Below are 19,159 nucleotides of genomic sequence, written 5' to 3' on the forward strand. Positions count from 1 at the left end.
TGAGAGAAATTATCATTTTAGAATGTTGCTGTCTTTGTTTTAGCTGCTAGCATCATTCCAATATCGTGTTTTTTCTCAGATGTGCTTTTTTTGTACATTGCTTATACGGTGTTTTTGCATACTGACCTTACCGCAAAGCAGAATTTAAGGCAAGATTCTTTATCCATCATTAACATTTGCACTGTCTCCAGCTAGATGAGTCAGTCACTTCAGTGAAGAAGACAGTGGGAATTTTTGAGTGATCTTAAGCTTAAAAAACAAGTCACGGGAGGAAGAACTACCTCAAAGAAAAGATAGGCTTTATGTTTTAGGTTGTTTCTATGAAATCTCTTTGAGTTTAGTCTAAGACATGAAAGATGATGAAGATGAATAGTGCCAGGAAAGACAGCCAATTCAAGACATGCAGTCATCTGTACACATAGATACTGAAACAGTTAGACACAATGCATATTGCATGTTTTGTACTGGAAACAGCGCGAACAAATTACCTGTCTTTTACTTCCATCTTGCATCTTCCTACGCAGGTGGCATTTAACTCTGCAAAACTTTTTCCTTCGCACTGTACACCTTTTAATTCTGGCAGCATTGATAACTTGCTTTGTATCTGGAGTAACAGAACTTAGCTTTCTAGTGTGTTGTTTTGAGGATGTTTCCACTAATTATTTGGGGAAATGCTTTAAGTCCCATGGATTAAACTACCATATGACACTGATGAGCTGAGGGTGATTATGTTAAAATTTCTCCAAAGCAGCAGTTCTCAAATTTTGGACCATAGTTCTTTAACAAAATTAAAGTTTCTGAATTTGTCATCTCTGTGTAGGTACATGGTGGCAATTAGTGGTTTCTTGACCCTAGATACAGAAATGACTACTTAGCATTATCTATGTGTTTCATGGGCAAGGTCACTTATCTTCAAGAGCCAACTAGCCCTGAAGGGAATAGTTTTTTGCCATGACAAAAAAACCACATTCATGTAGATATATAGGAAGGAAACAATGCATGGACTCGCCTTTCCTGTTAATGTACTAGCAGTTACTTTCTCCCAATCTACAGAAGAACTGTGTAGTGCCTATTGGTCGATGTTGATTTTTGCAGGATCAATAAAATCAAGGTTCTTCTTTCTGTCTTGAGGATAAGGCAATGTATCTTTACTTTCTTGGTATGTGGCTTGGTGCCCTTTGGCTAAAACCTTTCAACTGCCGTAGTAATTAAGACAGAACTGTAAGGTTTGGTGCTATTTCAATTTTGGCACATGGTACAATTCTGTAAGGATTCTGAGGTAGTCAGAATGAAAGTGAGGTGATAGAAACTCTCCTAGATATTCACTATACATCTACAACAGTATGACTGAAGGCAGAGATGATATGCTAGGTGCTATGTTTGAATTCTCACAAGGAAGAATTAACTGTCACCATTTATTCTCAACTACCTTGAGTTTCTGTGCTACAGCTTGGAAACTTTTTTTCCCCTTACTTTATATTTTTGAGTAGACAAGATTTTATAGTTTGCTTTGCTATGGAAGCATACGCCTCTGGTCCTTTCACAATGAAGCAGCAAGCTTTACTTGACATGTGAGTTGGTTCCAGTTGAGACTAAGAATGGTGCTGAATGCACACGTGCAGTTTCTGGCCACCTGCACATAGATTAGTCTCTAACACAGTTTTTGAGGTTGCTTTTCAATTTCAAATATTTGCAATATTCAATATTTTCAATATTTTTTTTTTCTGAAGAGTAAGAAAAACACTTTTTCAATTGGCTGTGAGCAGCCAAAAACTTCTTCAGTATGATGGTTGCCTGTCACCAGAAAATAGCGAGGCAGGAAATTCTGAAAGATTCATCTACCTTCTGTTAAGATACTCCTACTGTCTGTTAAGTATCTTTATGACACAAATGTTAAGAAAGAAACTGGAAGCAGTGCATACTCATTGTCACCCCACTCAGTGTCCATTATGAAGTATTAGTAGATGAGTGCCTACATAGGAACAAAAGGGCTCTCATTCCGAAAAGCAATATTGTAATTGGATAGTGAGGTAGCAGGCTCTCTTTTGGGAAAAAAAGAGTTCCCTGGAATGCGATCAGATTTAACTTAATCTTTATAACAAAGTTAGCATAGTATGTCATCGTACAGTATCCGCACTAATCCTGGGCATATAGCAGACCTTCAGAATAACCCTAGATTTTTACAGGATGATAATCAAAACTGTGTGATAGAAATGAGCAGTATTAATCACTCTATGAAGAAGTTAAAGCAGTAGCTACTAATACAAATTTGGGAATAAGTTTTCCTTTTGTCTGCTCTAATCTGACTTGTTTCTGAAGCATTCAGAACTTCCCATTTGGAGTTTTCAGTAAGTTTATGTACTTTATTAAAGATGATCTACCTATGCAACACAAACTGCTTCGGTATGAACCATTAGGTCAGCAGCCTAATACAGGGTTTTTCCGAAGGCTGACAGTGAACTTGGCTTGATAGCTTGTTTGTAAAGTTACTTTAGATGCCTTGGTTTTGATCCACCTTGGTGAAAATGTGTTTAAGCTGGTGTCTGTTAATGGCAAACTAACTTCAGAGGTGATGTATTTGTTCTCTTTTATACTTGGTCCCAGATACTTTTCTGCTCTTGTGGTCAAGTTGTTCTACATGATGGTAACAGTCAAGTAAGAGCTCTTACTTAAAAATCTAGTTGGGCATGTTAGAACATACACTGCTGAACTACATTTAGCTGTCAAAAAAAGTGCTGAATTTTGTCAGTTACTTTTCTGTAGCCCTGTCAACAGGAAAGAGTTTGGATACTGATGTGCTTAGGAAAAGTATACATTACTTATATTCATATATGAGTTTCATATATGTTCTTAGGTTTTTATTCAGCTTTTTGAAGTTGCATTGTAACCATTGTGGTGTGGTTTGTTTTCTTGTTTTTTGTTTTTGTAAAATACTGTAGGTATGTCGGCAAAGATTATTCTTCTGCCCAGGAACAAATGGAAGATGACATGAAAGCGTATTATAGTCAGAATAGTACAGTATCACTAGCTCAGTCTCCAAGTGTTGGGCAACTTGTTGCAGTACATGCTGAAGAAGATGCCTGGTTGCGTGCTCGGATAATTTCTCTAGAAGACAATAGGATAAAGGCAAGCAATTACTTCTTTTAGCACTTGGACAAAGACTTTCAAACAATCTTGGGTTTTAGATTCATGGTCAATTCCTAAATATGCTGCACCAGCATTCTCTCCTTTCTTGCCCTGAAGTAGTTATATTTTCAGTTATATGAGAAATTAAGACTTTGAAGTCATGCAATTGCCAAAATTAAATGTTCTTTCAGATACTTTTTTCATAAGTAGTTTGAGTTTTGGGGGATTGTTTGGGGTTTTATATGGTGCTGAGCCCCATGGCACTTTTGTGCTGAAGACGTACCTTTGATAGGAGGAATGAGTGTAGTAGCACTATTTGGAGTGGGGAAGAACAAAATTCATTTGCTGATAGACTTTGTTTTAAGTCTTGTACTAAAATATCTATTACGTGCACTGAATAGCAAGACAATGAGAAGGATATATTTGTGTTCCCTTTCAGACAGATCTGATATTCTGGGAGTTATATGTAGTGTACATTTTAGCTGAACCCCTTTGAGATTATTTAGCTCCTCTGTTAAAGTTTTTCTGGGCCAAGCAGACTGTTCTGGCCATCTGCAATGAAACTAAAACATATGAGAGAACTGTAAAAAAAGTTTCAAACTTCTCAATTATTTCTTGCCTAGTCAAACATTAATGATACCTTTTTATTTTTTTTCTTGCCGCAGTTAGATGACATTTTACACAGATCTGCTCAACATACTTCTAAAGTTAATCGATTTCATAAATACTTAAATTGCGCAAATGTTAGATTTGAGGTTTTTCTGAAAATTAGTGTGATACCCTTCAGCTGGAACTTGGAGAGGGATGTCAGAACTCAGTTTTGTGAAAGATTGTTGGGTTTAGAGAAGTGACAATGACATTGGTAGCAAGCTTGCTTCTAATTTGTCTCTAGCTAGAGCTATCAGCCGAAGGAAAGCTACTGCTTTGTTGCAGCATTTGCTGATTATCCTCAGACTCCCTTTTCGTTGTTTGGCATGCAGACATTTTGCATGATAGGGTTTAGAAAAAAGTTGTAAAAAGCCCTGTCAAAGACACCTTTCTCTCATTTCAGCTATTAATTATTTGCTGCCAACCAGCAGTTTCCCTACTGTTTTCCTGCATTGACTGCGGTCTTTGTGTCAAAGTTACTATAAGCATAAATCAAAATTATTCTCTTAATATTGTAAAAACAAAAGGCAAAAACATAGAAGGGCACTTAAGTGGTATTTGACTTTTCAACACTTTCAAAACTTTACCAATAAAAATTGCCACTTTATTACCTTTCTTCATGTGGATCGAGGTAATACATGCTCAGTCCTTCCAGCACTGTTCCTATTAAGAGTTGAGATTCTGTGGAATGGTTGCAGAGGATGGTTTTACAGAGATCTTGAGAAGAAAGCTTTCCCTGAAAACTCTGAACTTTGAAGCAGTGAAATAAATAAGAGATTAATGGCGTTATATAGTACTAACGTAGTGAAAAGTGATTTGCCTGTGGCTGCATAGAGAATGTGATAAGTGGATACATTTTCCCCAGACTCAAGAAAATGTATTTACAATTATATTCATGATCTGAAACTTTTATTCTTTTTTCCTTTATCAGGTATGCTATGTTGATCATGGCTTCAGTGAGTTTGTTGAAAGCAACAGTGTGTACAAACTACAGAAACGGTTCACTTTGCTACCATTTCAAGCAGCAAAATGTAAACTGGCAGGTAAGAGAAAAACAGTGTTGACTATGCAGGTTGCTGTTGCGTGATTTATGGATTGAAGTGTCTCAGTCTGGGAGTTTTGATTCTGTTTGTAATAGCTCTATATGTGTTAGATTTTGTCTGAGACAGCTAGTCTAAGCAGACACAGGTAGGCATGGAAACAAGGAAAAGGAAGGAAGGATGTGAAGGAGAGTTTTATTAAAACTCCCTTGATATTAGAAGATATTGATATCCAGCATCTCTGTAATGGAACATAGTTGTTTTCTGTACTTAGCTTGGATGTCTTTGTCCCTTTAATGTATGCAAGCCTAAAGAAATACAAGGAAACAGTTGCTGTTGTGTAAAGCAATGTACTATCACAGCTCCTTTTTCCATACAGAAGACATATTTGTTGTGGCTAGCTTGGACGATATTCCTAAATATGATTCTATTTAGTTCTTTTAAATAACTTCCCCTTTCAGTATTTGAATAGTTGCATATTTCCTAGACTCTGCTGGAAATTATTTACCTTCCTAAAACTGGTAGGTACTTCAAGCTTTAAAAAATATTGTATTTAAAATATATAAAATTTCTACGAATGAGCTTATGTTTGTTTGTCTTTTTTTTTTTAAATTCTTGGATGCATTCTTTTTTTCTCTACACATTTGCCTCGACTCTCTCTGAAGAGAATCTTCTTTTCCCCTTCTTTCCCCTTTCCCTGTTAAAAAGGTGGAAGTTCAGCAGAATGCAAGTAAGAGTGCAGTACAGTTTCCTTGCTACATCCTCATTCTTGAAAGATTCCTGTTGCGGACACAGCCCTGGTGTTTATTTTTTCCCTTCAAATACAGTGATACATAAAAGTATGGTGTGTTTTACAGGACTTGAATTCTTCTGTGATGATCCTGTCCTGGTAAAGACTGTGGAATCACAGACATGCTCCAAGATATTTGCTGTGGAAATACTGGAAAAGAGTGATATTCCTCTTCTTGTTCTCTATGATACTTCCGGTGAAGACGATATCAACATCAATGCTACTTGTCTGAAGGCATTGTATGACAAGTCCCTTGAACTGCACCTAAAGGTACCATCTTCCTGTTTCCTTCTTAATTCATTAAAAAATCATTGGCTGCTAAGGTCTTGGATGGACAAAAAACAGTACTCAGAAAATTTGCTAAGTTTGTGTGTGTGGTTTTTTTCTCCCTTTCTTGTCCAAATCTCACTGTTGCAGGTAGATGCACTATATACAAATGTCAGAGTAACCACTGTTTTCTCTGACGGAAGCCTGTGTTGCCAAGTGCCATCCAAAGGCTTGTCCAGACTTTCTGAAGTCTTGCAGAAGCTAGAAGACTACTTCCATTACAAGGTAGGTTCTATGATGAGAGAAGTGGTGAAGTCATGTAGCCTTTCTTCAGGTTGTACCCATCATTTTCCTTGCACATAAGTTCAAGTTTCTGAGGTAGCTGTAAAGTATTCAAAAAGGGTATAAATTATCATCCTAGTTTTTTTGGAATGCATCTGTCAGCATGAAAAGTGTCTTTTGAGGCTTTCTTGTTCACAAGGTGTCTCTAAAGCTTCAGAACTATTTACAAATTTCCTTGAATAGTTAGAATAGCAACGATAAGGCTCATAATGGGAAGCTTCCAATGGAAGCTGGATCAGATTGGTATAAAGTCTGTGGGAATACTGCTGTATTTTTTTTCTGGAATTTTTACCTACATGATGGAGTTGAGGTGTGTAAACAGCCTGGCCCACAGCACACCGTGCAAAGTGACAATAAAAGCAGTGTAATTAAGGTCTGTTCTTTTTAGCCTATCTTCCTTGGCGATTTAATGGCTTTGATGTGATCTGCTGCATATCTTGTTCTTGTACCCTTTGCTTTTGAATGTTGTGATCAATTTCAACTAGAACTGATGTACAGGAGGTCAAAAAGTCTTTCAAAAGTCTTAAGTTGCTTTAAAATTGGCATGTGGCAGAGAAGTCTGACATTCCACCAGTCATTTACAGACTTATGCAACGGCCATTACTTAGACTTAAGAGAATTTATACAAAAGAGAAGAAATCTTAGAAGAACCTGATTTGTTCAACTTTCAACTGAGCCATGGAGAATCAAACCGTGAAATGCAGAGCCTTGAAGGTCATGTTAGAACTGCTGCTTATGCAACTACTCTGTCAAAGTGGCTTTAGGTGTAGAAGTTGAGCTTTAGACCTGTTGTGGAACATACACCATCTGGAAATACTTTATATTGAACATGTCTCAGTTATCAAGATCAGTTTCAAGCAAGCAAGCAAGCAAACACTGAAGGAATGAATGCATATATGACCCTGAAAGGTTTACCAGCACAAAGGCAGGCAGCCAGACAGGTTATTTTGAAGGTTCAGATTTTCTGGTCAGAGTGGATGTTAGGTTCTTGTTGCTATCAAAGAGGGACTCTGACATTCAGTATCTTTTAATATGAATCTGTATACAGGGGTAAAAGCAGCAGTTTTGACTTTGCAGCTTATCTTGAACATTTTTATTTTGCCTGAGAATTTAAACAAAGGAGGGTGCTGATGTGTCTTCAAATGGAGTTTCTTCATGCTTTTTATAGTGTAGCTGTTGTCTTGTTATGCCATTTAGGATCATCATGGTGAATGTCACCTCCATGAGACTTTCATTTGAGTCAGTAGTAAATTTGATTTGATAAATATCTCAGCAAATGATGTGTTCTAGAATAGAAGGTAGGAGCTTCTTCAGTTATCTGTCACAGCTCTAAACTGCTTTTGCTTTTCAGAACATGAAAGTAACGGTTGGTGATTTCATATTCTGTGTTTCTAGGTGTGACTTTTTTTCCCCTGACACTTTATGTTCTTTCGGTTGCCCTGTAAGATTAACAGCCTGGAATTAAAGCTTTATCAATTGGAGAAGCTTAAAAAAACAAGATAAGAAATACTTCTGAGGCTGGAAAAATACTTTGTATTTGAAACAGAGTTTTTGCTTCTGTTCATTCCATGTGCAGTTTTTGAAATGGTTAGTTGAATGCCAGATAGTAATAGCTCCATGCATTTTAACTTCTGGTTTTATATTTGCAGCAGACACCTGAGTTTAATGTACCATTACCTTTCTGTGGCAAAATCTGCTTGTTTCTTTCCAAAGGAAGATGGACACGTGTAGAGGTAAGAAGTATTCAAAGAACAGCTACAATTTTCCTAAGTAGAAATGGCTCTTCTTTTTGTTTAGCTGCACTGGAATCCTTAGTTGCCATGAACCTTTTTATAGTGTATGTGTCACTGTTGTATTTTTAACCTCAAAATGATGCACTTGCTTTCTTCTTTCAGATAAAAATTATTCACACTAGACGGGCACTTGATGTGCAGTTCTTGGATACTGGAACAGTTGCAACAGTAAAAGTATCAGAGCTTAGAGAAATCCCACCACAATTCCTGAGAGAAGTAATTGCAATACCTCCTCAGGTATAAAGACATGTTAAAGCTAACCTGTGCTTGATCTCTGGGCAGTGTTTGTAGTGCTGCTACTTCAAGGTTTATGTAATGAGATCTTGTTTCGTTTAATAACATTCAACACTGGAGCATATTTCATTGTGCGTTTTTGCCTGAAGTAGGTCATAATGTGACAAAATGTGTGTGTGTAAAGGTACAGGTTTTGCATGTTCCTCTCCTTCTGTTTGTCATACGTTATTGAATCTGTCAGCATTAATGAAGTTTCTGTGAATAGGAACTTTTGGAATAGTTTCCATATTATTCAATAATATCTAATTATGTTCTTAGGCTATAAAATGCTGCCTAGCAGATCTGCCTCCTAACACTGGCATGTGGACTCCAGATGCTGTACTGTGGCTGAGAGACACTGTAATGAATTGTCCTGAATTTAGCATGAAGGTAAGTAGTCAAAATGCCTATGTGACTTGAAATCCATAAGCATGTGGAAAGACCATTGAAAGAACAACTCTAGAAGCTTACTCATAACATTTATTTTTGTTATAGAAGTTTAAAAGTTTGTAGCCAGCCATTGGACATAAATTCTATACAAAGTCCTTTTCCTAGGACATTTGGCATAAAACTTACTTGTTTAAGCCTGTTAGAAGCTTCTCGTTTCCCCTCAAATTTTGCTGTCTCAATTCAGATATGCAGATAGTTATTTTGACCAGCTGATAAGAAACACAGTTGTTAATGTTTCACCACATAAAAAGATAAAACTGTTGAGTTAAATTATTTTTATGTCTCTTGTGAGCATTGGTTTTTCTCCTTCTTGTCTTCGAAAGCAGCTTTATTTTTGATTGCTTTTGCTAGTCCAGTATGACTTAGTATATGCTATTATATACTTAGAATTTGTTATCTTTGAGATAAAATTATTTCTACTTGCAATGTATCCTATTTAGTTTAATTAACTGAAAACACCCTTCTAAAGGAAATCTGTTATTAGATACAGACTAAACAAAGGTAATTTCCTCTTAAAAATCTGATTCCAGATACTGTCACAGCACTTTAAAAAGTGTTTTGTAGCTTTTTTTTACCTTTTTGCTTGTTTTTACGTTGGAGACCATATAGTTGAAACATAGTTCCTCTAGTCTGGGCCTTATGACTGTTGCATCTGGCTTTTCTGAACATCCTCTTCCAAGATGCTTTGAGCTTGTTACTAATTTTTGCTTGACTAAATAACAGATGACAGATGTATGCTTTAACTGTGGAAAGTTGTTATTCCTGGCTGGGAAAATCAACAGAAGAATCTGTAAATAAATGTTATACTTTGTCAAATTAAAATTCCAATGCTTTACTATAAATAATGCTATACTATCTGATATTAAATAGAAAATATTTTTATGTTGGTGCTTGAAAGTTATGTGTGATGCAAACTTGGAAGCTTTTTTCATTTTTTTTTTTTCCCCCATCCTTAATTTTTCCCATCCTTCATCTCCCATAATGACAGACAGATAATTTTGAAGGATTATGTGTTAATATTTAATATCATTACTTAGTTGCTTAGATCTGTATGGACACTGGCTACTGTTCTTCTGAAAACTAGAATTGTACACACAGTACTGGGATTGAACTTACTGGGCAGAGCAACACTCAATTCAAGCTTTGTATTTGCTGTACATTAGTGGAATAGCTGCAAATGCTCTCTTTAGCTGCTGTGTAAGTTGCTTACTATCCAACAACTTCACTAACATATTTGAGAGACCCTTAAAAATACTTCTGTGCATATAGAATGCAATGAACTGTTGCCATTTTTCTGTTAAAGGCTTTAGTCTTCTGTACAAAATCAGATGTTCATTTAATAGTTATAAACTGGAAGTTAAACTATATTTTGTTTTCCAAGGTGGCGAAACAGGACAGTTCAAAGGGAATTGTACATATTTACTTGTTTGCTCCAAAGAACTTCCCAGACATGGATCATAGCATCAATCGACAGATCAAAAATGCAGACCTGTGGAAGCACCAGAAAGATGTTTTCTTGAGTGTTACACCCAGTGCGACTGGCTCCACAAAAGTGACAAGCGATGCTGTTTCAACTCTACGGTTAACTAGTGGAAGGCTAGAGAAGAGTTTCTCTGATCCAGCCAGAGAACCCAGCAGTGTGGTGTCTACCACTGCTATGCCTCCGCCTCTACCTTTGTTAAAGACTGGTGAGCTCATGGATGTCTATGTCCCGGTGGCCTGCCATCCGGGTCACTTTATTGTCCAGCCTTGGAAAGAGCTACATAATCTGGAAGCCCTAATGGAAGAAATGATCTTGTACTACAGTAGGGCAGAAGAGAAACCTGTGAACATAGAAAAAAACAAGCTGTATGCAGCTAAAATTGAAAATCAGTAAGTGTATTCTTAAATTAAAACCAAAATCTTTGAAGTTAAGCTTAGCTCTGCTAAGCTAGGCAAGCCTAGTTCTGCTTCGTCTGCATTGTTAACAGGATGGCAGATGTGCAGTGATTGCTGAGAGGTTAATGGAGTAAATGAGGTTGCAGTCTCTTCATGCTTCCAGATTGTAGTTGGAAGAGTTGACTTCTCTTCAGATAATACCAGATCTGGGAAGCCTGAGACATATTGGTTAAGATCTTTTGGTTGTGTATTGTTTTTCTGGTGCCTTGACTATTCCTGTTTTCCCCCTTTTTAGGTGGTACAGGGTCATAATAAAAGGAATTCTTAGAAATGGGTTTTTGTCAGTATATGAGCTGGACTATGGTAAACATGAGTTTGTCAGCATAGAGAAAGTACAGCCACTCATGGATACGTTTAGAAAACTACCTTTCCAAGCCGTAACAGCCCAGCTTGCAGGTAGGTAGTAAGAATTTACAATTTTTTATTGTTAAAGTCTTACATCAGTGGGGATACCAAATGAACAGAAATGTGAAGTGGACAAAGCCAAAGGTTAGTGATGTAATTGGTTTTTGCTAAAGTAAGCATGTACCTGCTTGCAAAAGCATGCTTAATGCATGCATGTTTATGTGATCAACATAGCTCTGCTTTTATTCTTGATGTAGGTGGTGATGGTTCTGTTTTACTATTTGTCTGTTTATTTTAAGGCAGCACTTATAGTTACCATGTATAAAACTGAAGATTGCTTCAACTTTCCCAGCAGCTGCTTTTCATTGTCATAAGTATTTATCATTTAATATATGTGATGTCTTAATATGTAAAGGACACCAGGAAATCAAAACTAAATGGGGTTTGGATCCTTAAACCCATTACAAAGTGTGAAAGTTATGTCAGTTGATAAGAACTTATGTTCTGTTTATCCTAATCTACATAAAGTTAGGAACTAGATGCTGAGTTTCTGGAGAAGTATTTCTTACATATCTTGCCCCTATTGCAGTTTTCCAGTGCATATTTGGAATCCAAAGTTGCCCGGACATATTGGTGTTCTCAAACAAACAAACTCCACGAGGAGGGTAGGGGCTTTCCATAGACATAAGTAAGATTAATTTCCTTGAGAACATGGGGCATAGAGAGCGTGCATACATCTGATAGAATTAAAACAATAAAACTCGGTCTCTCCTTACTGTCTTTCCTTTTCCAATTTTTTCTTTCATTTCTGCATTGCTTTCAGATATATGTGTCTCTTCTTATTCAGTTGCTGCTTTCTGCCGCTGGTTCGGTCAGCACTAGTCTAGACTCCAGTTACAGAATAGTGTTGCCCTCAGTCACAGGCCACAGAGTTGGTGCTTTGATCCTCGGTTGTCTTCTGTGCATCTGCTTTCCTGCACAGCCTCAGCGTGACCTTGGGGGCTGCTTTAAACTACTGATGATGGATGTATTACCTCCATGCTGGGGTCTTAGGGGTGCAGTGCTGCCGTGAAGCTGATTTCTAGCTGTGTCTATTGGGGTAGCACCAGATCCAGCTGAGCAAGCCTGCAAGTCATCTGATTTTCCTGCTTCACAGAATCCCAGGTAGCTAGTTAAGCTAAGTCTTCTGAGCTGCTTCATATTGCCAAAGCAGGCCAGCTGGGCCCAGAACACTGGTAACTATTGTCTTGCTATTCTTCTACTTTTTTGTCTCTTTTTTTCATGTCTGCTACCTCTCAGTCTCTGGTCCAGTTCCTGGTAAAATCCTGTTTGCTTTCCCACCTGCCTTTCCTAGCAGCAATTACCCTTTCTTAACTGCTGGTGAACTGTTGAATTCTCATTCCTTCCGTAACCTGCAAGGATCTGTGTTCCACTATTAGCAACCTGCTGCTAATAGTGAAACCATAGTGTTGTCACTTTGCTGTTTTCCTTCTTTTATCCGTAAGTTGTTGTTTGGGTATTCATGCACAATATCTGAGCCCCTTGTGTCTAGATGCTGAACACTAGTGGTGGTCTGGGGAGACTGAATTCTGATTCTACAGGAGCCACATCTTTCTTGGTGGATTACAGCCATATTCAAAAAGTTGTTTGGGTTGCAGCATCACATCCCTGAGCAGACTTGGCTTTGTGGGACGCTGCAATCAAAGAATTAGCAGCAGTTTTGAGGCATTTAGGCTGCGTTTCTCTTCGTTTCTGCTCTCTGCAGATCTAGTTTGGAACTTGAAGGTTTGGCAGATGTTTTAGTTGCTGATGTTGCTTTGAGATGAGGAAAACTTAAATCTAAAGTAAGGCAAACAGGACAAATAATTTTGGCAACCTCAGGCAGAAGACAAGGAAATTGTTTTGAAAGGATCTTCAGTTTCCTTTTTGTCATGTTTCTTAATAAGTCTTGATCATGCATGGCAGCCAATATATTTTGAATTACTCAGGGAGTCAGTGCATTTGCCTTTCACTTCTGCAAACTTGTCAATATCTTTAGACTTCAAGAAAAAAATAAATGTCATAGTTTCTTTAATAAGTACGCTTGTTTGTGTGGGGATGAGTGAGCTTGTGTTTCTTTTCTAGAGTCAAACTGCATTCAGGAGCACTTGAACATCTCTTTTGTCAAGTATTTAAACTCCTGCCACTTCTTTATAAACTTAGTCATTCAGATGGGTCTAGTCTGTAAATGACCTTCTATTTTGCTTTACATTTGTCCCAGGAGTGAAAAGCCAGCAGTGGTCAGAAGAGGCATCAATAGTGTTTCGGAATCTTGTAGAGAAGAAACCCTTGGTGGCACAGATACAGGCAGTTAACGAAAGCACTAACTCTTGGGATCGAAAAATAGTGACTTTCCTCGTGGACACATCTCTTCCAGATACTGATATATGGATTCATGATTTTGTGTCTCAAAGTCTTGTGGAATTTTCAAAGGATGATTAATCGCCACTTCTGAAATGTAGCAGCTCAGATTATTTAGCAATAATATAAGTAACAGGCTTTGAAGAGCAATTTAATTACTACATGGCCTTGAAGACATGAAGGGGATAAAATTTTAAAATCTGTATTCTGTGAAAAGGTTTTGTTTAACAAGTTTGGTTCTGTTGACTTCAGTTGACTTTCTGAAAAATTGCACTTTGTTTACCATTGTAATGCTAGAATGTTTGGGTGAAAATATTAAAAAAAGTTATTTATCGATAAAACAATTTTTACTTTTGTTCTTGTGATCTTTCCCTAGTTTTGGGGGGCTTTTTATTGCATAGACATTACTTAGAGCCATTACTGGGTACTCCTCCCTTTTTCTTCAACTAGCACTTTTATTACTTGGGAAACATGGAAGCAGTCCTCAATATTTCTGAATATAGTGTCATCGACATGCATTATTGGTGGTCTTTTTCCCCCTTCCTTAAATTCATAAAGAGTTGAATAGTTGAAAGTGCCTTGTTTGGGACACTGCCTTTGTGGGTCTTAGCTTTCACAGAAGGGTGTGCACTTCGTGTGCTTACTAGTCTGCTTGCTGTTCTTTAACAATGATACCACTTTTCTGAATTCTCTGCTCCCCTCCTCACCCCAACCCTCCTGACCAGCTGCTAAATTCAAGGCATTCCTTTCCCTCTTTTTTGATAGCTCCTTTTCATGTATGCTTCTGTGAAACTTTCAAGGCCTGCTGCTCCCTGGAGACAGGAGCAAGCCATGTCGATAGACATATGGATCAGTGCTTCAAGTCCTATGAACACTATTTTTTTGGCCAACTTTATAATGTAAATTATTTTTGGCCTTAGAAATATTTAGAGGAGGTGTAGACATGATGATATTTCATAGTCTGCTGCCTAGATTTGAGTTTGCTTGCATAGCATTGTTAAACACAGTATTAAAGCTTTCCACAGAAGGATTTTTTTCTGTTGTGCATAGCTATATAATCTTTCTAGTAATACGCAAGCTGAGCTAATAAATTCTGCCAGCATGCTGTCTGCATGGGTAAAGGAGACTGGACAGAAAGGAAACCATGACTTGAAAGATGCAGTGCATGTGTAACATTAGGATGGGAGAAAGAAAATGCATGCAAATATTCTGAGTAAACAAGCTGTTTAAGCATGTAAGACTTAACATTTACACCCTCTTAGTCTAATTCTGGTGTAGTTCTGAGAAGGTCGGAGCCAAGCAGCGAGGAGTCCTCTTGGAAATCTGGTGAGTGTCTCTGCCTGGACTGTACACAGGGTGTAGTGAAACAGGGTGGTAATAAACTAACAAACTGCTAATCTAATGCAAATTTCTAGTTAATGCGGTCCTGTCCATATTTAAGTATGCGGAGGTGAGACACTCAAGTGTACTTGAGAAGTTATGTTAATGCCCAAGATACTAATATTTTTCCATGTTAATCAATTTCTCATTCCTCAGCTGCCACTGCAGAAAAGGTGAAGTGTGTGGGCGAAGGAATCAATGTGATGATTAACTGCTGTAGGATAAATTTCTGTGAAGTTTCCTTCTGTGTAGCACTGCTTCCGAGCCTGAAAATCTGAATGGTGCAGATTGTTGGCACGAGACAAGCACTTTCCTGAGCTCCTGAAGAGAGTTTTCCTGTGTAAGAGCATATGCCACCTTCAACCACAATCTTGCAAAGTTTGATGGCTTATTAATTAATAATTGTAATGGCATAGGGTGTTTAGCTGGAACTGTGCTAAAGTTTGGCTGGTTGTATAAGAAATGCCTGTGCTGTGTTTCCATCCTTTGAGGCTTGGGCATCTGCTGCTGGCTGGTAGTTGATTTGCACCTGTGAGCTAATAGGGCAGGCTTTGGGATTCTGCACTCATAGTTATTATGGGAAAGGGCCTCACAGGTGTTTGAGAGGCTCAAGATCCTTTTTGAGCTCGTCTGCTCCTTCCGGAGTATGCCTCACCCTCTCCTTGGTTGTCTGTGGCTGCCCCAGAGTCTAAAAAGCCCAGATCGGAAGTAAGGACAATATTCATACAGTCTCATGCATTGGTATGGCTCAATGGAGTTAATGTAGATGTTATCTTGGTAGCACAGAATGTGGTCTAAATAAATCATCAGCAAACCCAAGAGCACCACTCGTGTGTGGTGGATCCTTTTAGGCGTGCATGGAGCATACACCCAACCCAAAATTACTAACGCAATGCTCTGTTCAGTCCATACGCTGCATCCTGCTCTTCATACCCACTACACGACACCACCCCTGTCTGAAGTAGCATTGCCAGTCCATTACACCACATGTACTCTGCTGTTACTGTCTTCTTACCATGTCTGTGATGTCAGCTACACAGCTATGATCTTATACCTGCTTTTAATGTTAGGGTTTTTTTACCCCACTGAGCAGCCCGTAAAGTCTTTGATACGTTTGCTAACTGACCTGCTAGTGCTATTTGGGTACATTGTGTGCTCTGGCTTTGAAAAACATGCAGAAGGTGTTGGCTGTACACAACATTGTACACCAAGTTTGTTGAAGTTGCTGATGCATGAAGCATAATTAGCAGTTAGTCTGCTGCCCCTAAGAGGCGTTAGACCTGCCTGCTGTGCCTAAGCTATTAATTCACACAGAATGCTCCCTGGTTTTTAACTTCAGTTTTCCAGCAGTCTGTGTTTGTGGTTTGCTGTGAGCGGCTTCTCTGCTTTCATGAACGTGTGACAGCTCACCAGGGGCGCTTCCACCACCTGTGTCTGAATGGAGCAGGTGATGGAGTTCCTGTTTCATGGGATCTTTCCATTCTGATAGCTATATGAAAGGCCTCTGTGGGAATCCTGCATGGAGGACTGGGCACTGTCATACAAGAGAGATGTGGGTTAATTGTAGAGAATCCAGACGAAAGCAAGAACAATGAAAGTCTAGAAAACATGGCTTAAATAGAAGGATTGTAGCTAGTCTGGATAGGAGAAGGCTAAGGAAGGGACCATTTTCAAATATTTTCACTGGTAAAGCATCTGGTTTTATACATAGGGAAAATAGGATATGTGAAGGCCTGAATTGCAGAAAGGTAAGTTTAGGTTAGGTGTTAGGCAATCTTTCTAAAGAGAGGGGGAAAGCCTGGAAATTCACAGGAACTCAAATTACATTTTAAGTGCAAACAACAGGTAAAGATGTATCTGCAAAAGCGCAGCTGATCCTCCCTTGGGATGTGGAGATGGAGAGTACAATTCTTGGGATGCCACCCAAGAGAACTTTCCAGCTAGAAAAAGGGAATGCAGCATTGTGAGACATGTTTTGTGCAACACCGTGAATTTTATAAACTGGAAGACGAGTATTTGTTACCTAGGGAAAACAGACACTAATGATTGGAAAAAAAAAAAAAGGCAGATCTTTCACTATCCCAAGGCTGTGAACAATAATCATTTTCAAACCACCTCTTTTCTGTTTATTCCATCTCAGCTGAAGTTTACAAAGTTTAAGTTTACCTGTTTTCATCTCCCAGTGTGTTCACCCCAGGTAGTTTTGAGGAACTCTATTTCATCAGTGAAACATGAGAACCCTCTTTGCCATCCCCAAATTAGTTCCTGTCTCCAAAGTTTCCACTCCTGGACTACTCTTTCATCATTCATGGAGACCTCTGTTGCAAAGCTCTTTTGTCTCTGTGTTTTCACGTCATCATTTGTTCTCACAGTTGCTGCACATCAGGCAAACCTTTGAGAGCCTTCTCGTGTGCTGATTGTGTCAGACAAGAAAAGTGAAGAAGAATCACGCAATGAAGAAAAATCTCACTTGAAACCTTCATAATGCCTGAAAGCTTCCTTTTGCGTTCTTTTGTTCATTGCTGGTATTTTCAGACTGGAAGTCTTGAACAGGAGAATTGCTCTGCAAGGTTAGAACTTGGCTTGGGCAAGAGAAGCCTGTGACCTGAGCAGACACGCTTCATGCGTGCTGAGCCACCACCTTGAGAGCTGCTCTGAAGAGGGGATTACGTGCAGCTGGAGGAAGTAATACTTGGTGTCTTGTGAACAGTGCTGCAAGGTGTGTTACTTGCAGCATTTGTTACTGCAGTGTATCACGGCTGACAGCTAAAAAAGAAGCATCACTGATACTTACACTGAAAATAAATGTGCTGAGAAGCTGGTCAATGTCTTCCGTGGTGGAGACAGGATTCTAAGGGGACTGCAGCACTCAGCTTGGATGAGCTGGTGGCCACAAAGCTTGATCTGACAGACGACAGATAGGGTAAAAACTAACTGGCTTGTACATATCTCAGAGTGCAAAGTCAACATGGACTTGTAGGGAGGTTCGGTTCTGCCGGAGGATCCCTTCCTGAGCCTCTCGCAGATTGCACACCTTTGAGAAAGACAGTTGGTAAGCAGGTAGCACAGATAACTTGTGTCTAGGTTTGTCTGATCTGGTATCCATCAGGTTTCTTCAGCCTGAAGGAATTCAGCCATTTGGGCCAATCACTGGGTGAACTGGGTGGTTCTAAGTGCCCTTTTCACTGGGATGATGCCAGTGATTTGGGCCATAATCCTGCTCACCTCTATGAAGCATGCACTGAACCTAGTGCTTGGCAGGGTCCCATTTGTATCCTTTGCCTGGCCTAGCTATGAGCAGCATTTCCCAGGCCAGCTGCAGATTTTTCTCTGAATGCCATGGGACACGAAGCTCAGCGCCAGCCAGGTCAGCCGTATGACAAACTGTGGAAAAAAAGCCAGGTACCATCTCATGGAGAATGAGGGCATTTTCAGGTGAAGGGCATTGCTAAGCCTGGGAAGGGTGGGCTGGAGAAGTGTGGAGGGACCGCCTCTGATACATCTGGGGCTCTCTCCACTCTTGGCTGCTGCTGGAGACTGGACCACAGAGATGAGGAGTTTGAGGCTGATACTTTGTGGGACATTTGTTAAAAAAGATTCTCTAACAAATCCATGGGGTTTCACTCAAAGGTGGGATAGGGGAAAGGAGATTTGGCAGCAATGTTATTAAAACTGTTGACACCACAAGGTTGGAAGGCAGTTCTCTGGGCTGATGGCAGACTTGGAGCTGCTCTAGGAGGTGGCTGTCACTGGTGTATGGAGCAAAGTGCCTGGGAGTAAAATAAGACATGGAATTAATAGGTGTGTTGATGCAGATGACATTGTGGGGAAGCAGCTTTTATAAAATGCCCACACTTGCGGCCGTGTGGGTAGCAAGGCCATTCCCAGCCAGAGGCCGGGGTGGCCATGACTTGGTCTGGCAGAGCCTGGAGACCCACCTGCTTCCCCATGCTGTCCCAGGGCTGCACCGCTCCTCCGGGGGAAGGAGTTTTTCCAGCCGCAGCGCCAGGGTGCTTCGCGGTGGCCTGGCGCCCCATGAACCGAGGTGGACACATCGGCTCCCCGTGAACCGAGGTGGGCGCATCTTAAGGGGCTTTCCAGAAGGCGCCTGGCCCGGCACTGTGCAGGCAGTTTGCCATGGGTCAGAAGGCAGGATCCGGCGTGCCTGCACCGCTACAAGCTGCAGACCCTTTGGAGGCAAACGCTGCCGTTGCTGCTCCGGGGCTGCCTTCCCTCGCGGCGGCCGCCGTGCCCCGGGCTGCACGGTGCAGCTTTGTCCTCCCGGCGGCGGGCGGCGGGTAAGGACAAACCAAAGCCGGGAGCCGCGGCGGGGGCCGAGCCGGGCACAGCTGTTCGCGGACGGGAGG

At 39.9% G+C, this 19,159-nt stretch overlaps 1 protein-coding gene across 10 annotated transcripts in view; it reads left to right on the forward strand.

Moving 5' to 3' along the window:
• Positions 1 to 17,231, forward strand: part of TDRD7 (tudor domain containing 7) — a 49,460-nt gene extending 32,229 nt beyond the window's left edge. For 4 of the 10 annotated variants that reach the window (XM_065656836.1, XM_065656838.1, XM_065656839.1 and 1 more), the window contains 10 exons: positions 2,940 to 3,126; positions 4,706 to 4,817; positions 5,672 to 5,874; positions 6,022 to 6,156; positions 7,863 to 7,946; positions 8,109 to 8,243; positions 8,559 to 8,669; positions 10,111 to 10,601; positions 10,903 to 11,063; positions 13,273 to 13,714. In XM_065656836.1, the coding sequence (XP_065512908.1) occupies positions 2,940 to 3,126; positions 4,706 to 4,817; positions 5,672 to 5,874; positions 6,022 to 6,156; positions 7,863 to 7,946; positions 8,109 to 8,243; positions 8,559 to 8,669; positions 10,111 to 10,601; positions 10,903 to 11,063; positions 13,273 to 13,493 (1,840 nt within the window). In that variant the 3' untranslated portion in view covers positions 13,494 to 13,714. Of the gene's footprint in view, positions 1 to 2,939; positions 3,127 to 4,705; positions 4,818 to 5,671; positions 5,875 to 6,021; positions 6,157 to 7,862; positions 7,947 to 8,108; positions 8,244 to 8,558; positions 8,670 to 10,110; positions 10,602 to 10,902; positions 11,064 to 13,272; positions 13,715 to 14,674; positions 14,739 to 14,948; positions 15,215 to 17,164 lie in introns of those variants that run through there. The other 6 variants (XR_010607879.1, XR_010607880.1, XM_065656841.1 and 3 more) reach the window with 6 other exon arrangements.
• The last annotated feature ends 1,928 nt before the right edge of the window (positions 17,232 to 19,159 follow it).

The sequence above is a fragment of the Caloenas nicobarica genome, chromosome Z (genome assembly GCF_036013445.1).
Source record: "Caloenas nicobarica isolate bCalNic1 chromosome Z, bCalNic1.hap1, whole genome shotgun sequence".
NCBI classification, from domain to species: Eukaryota; Metazoa; Chordata; class Aves; order Columbiformes; family Columbidae; genus Caloenas; species Caloenas nicobarica.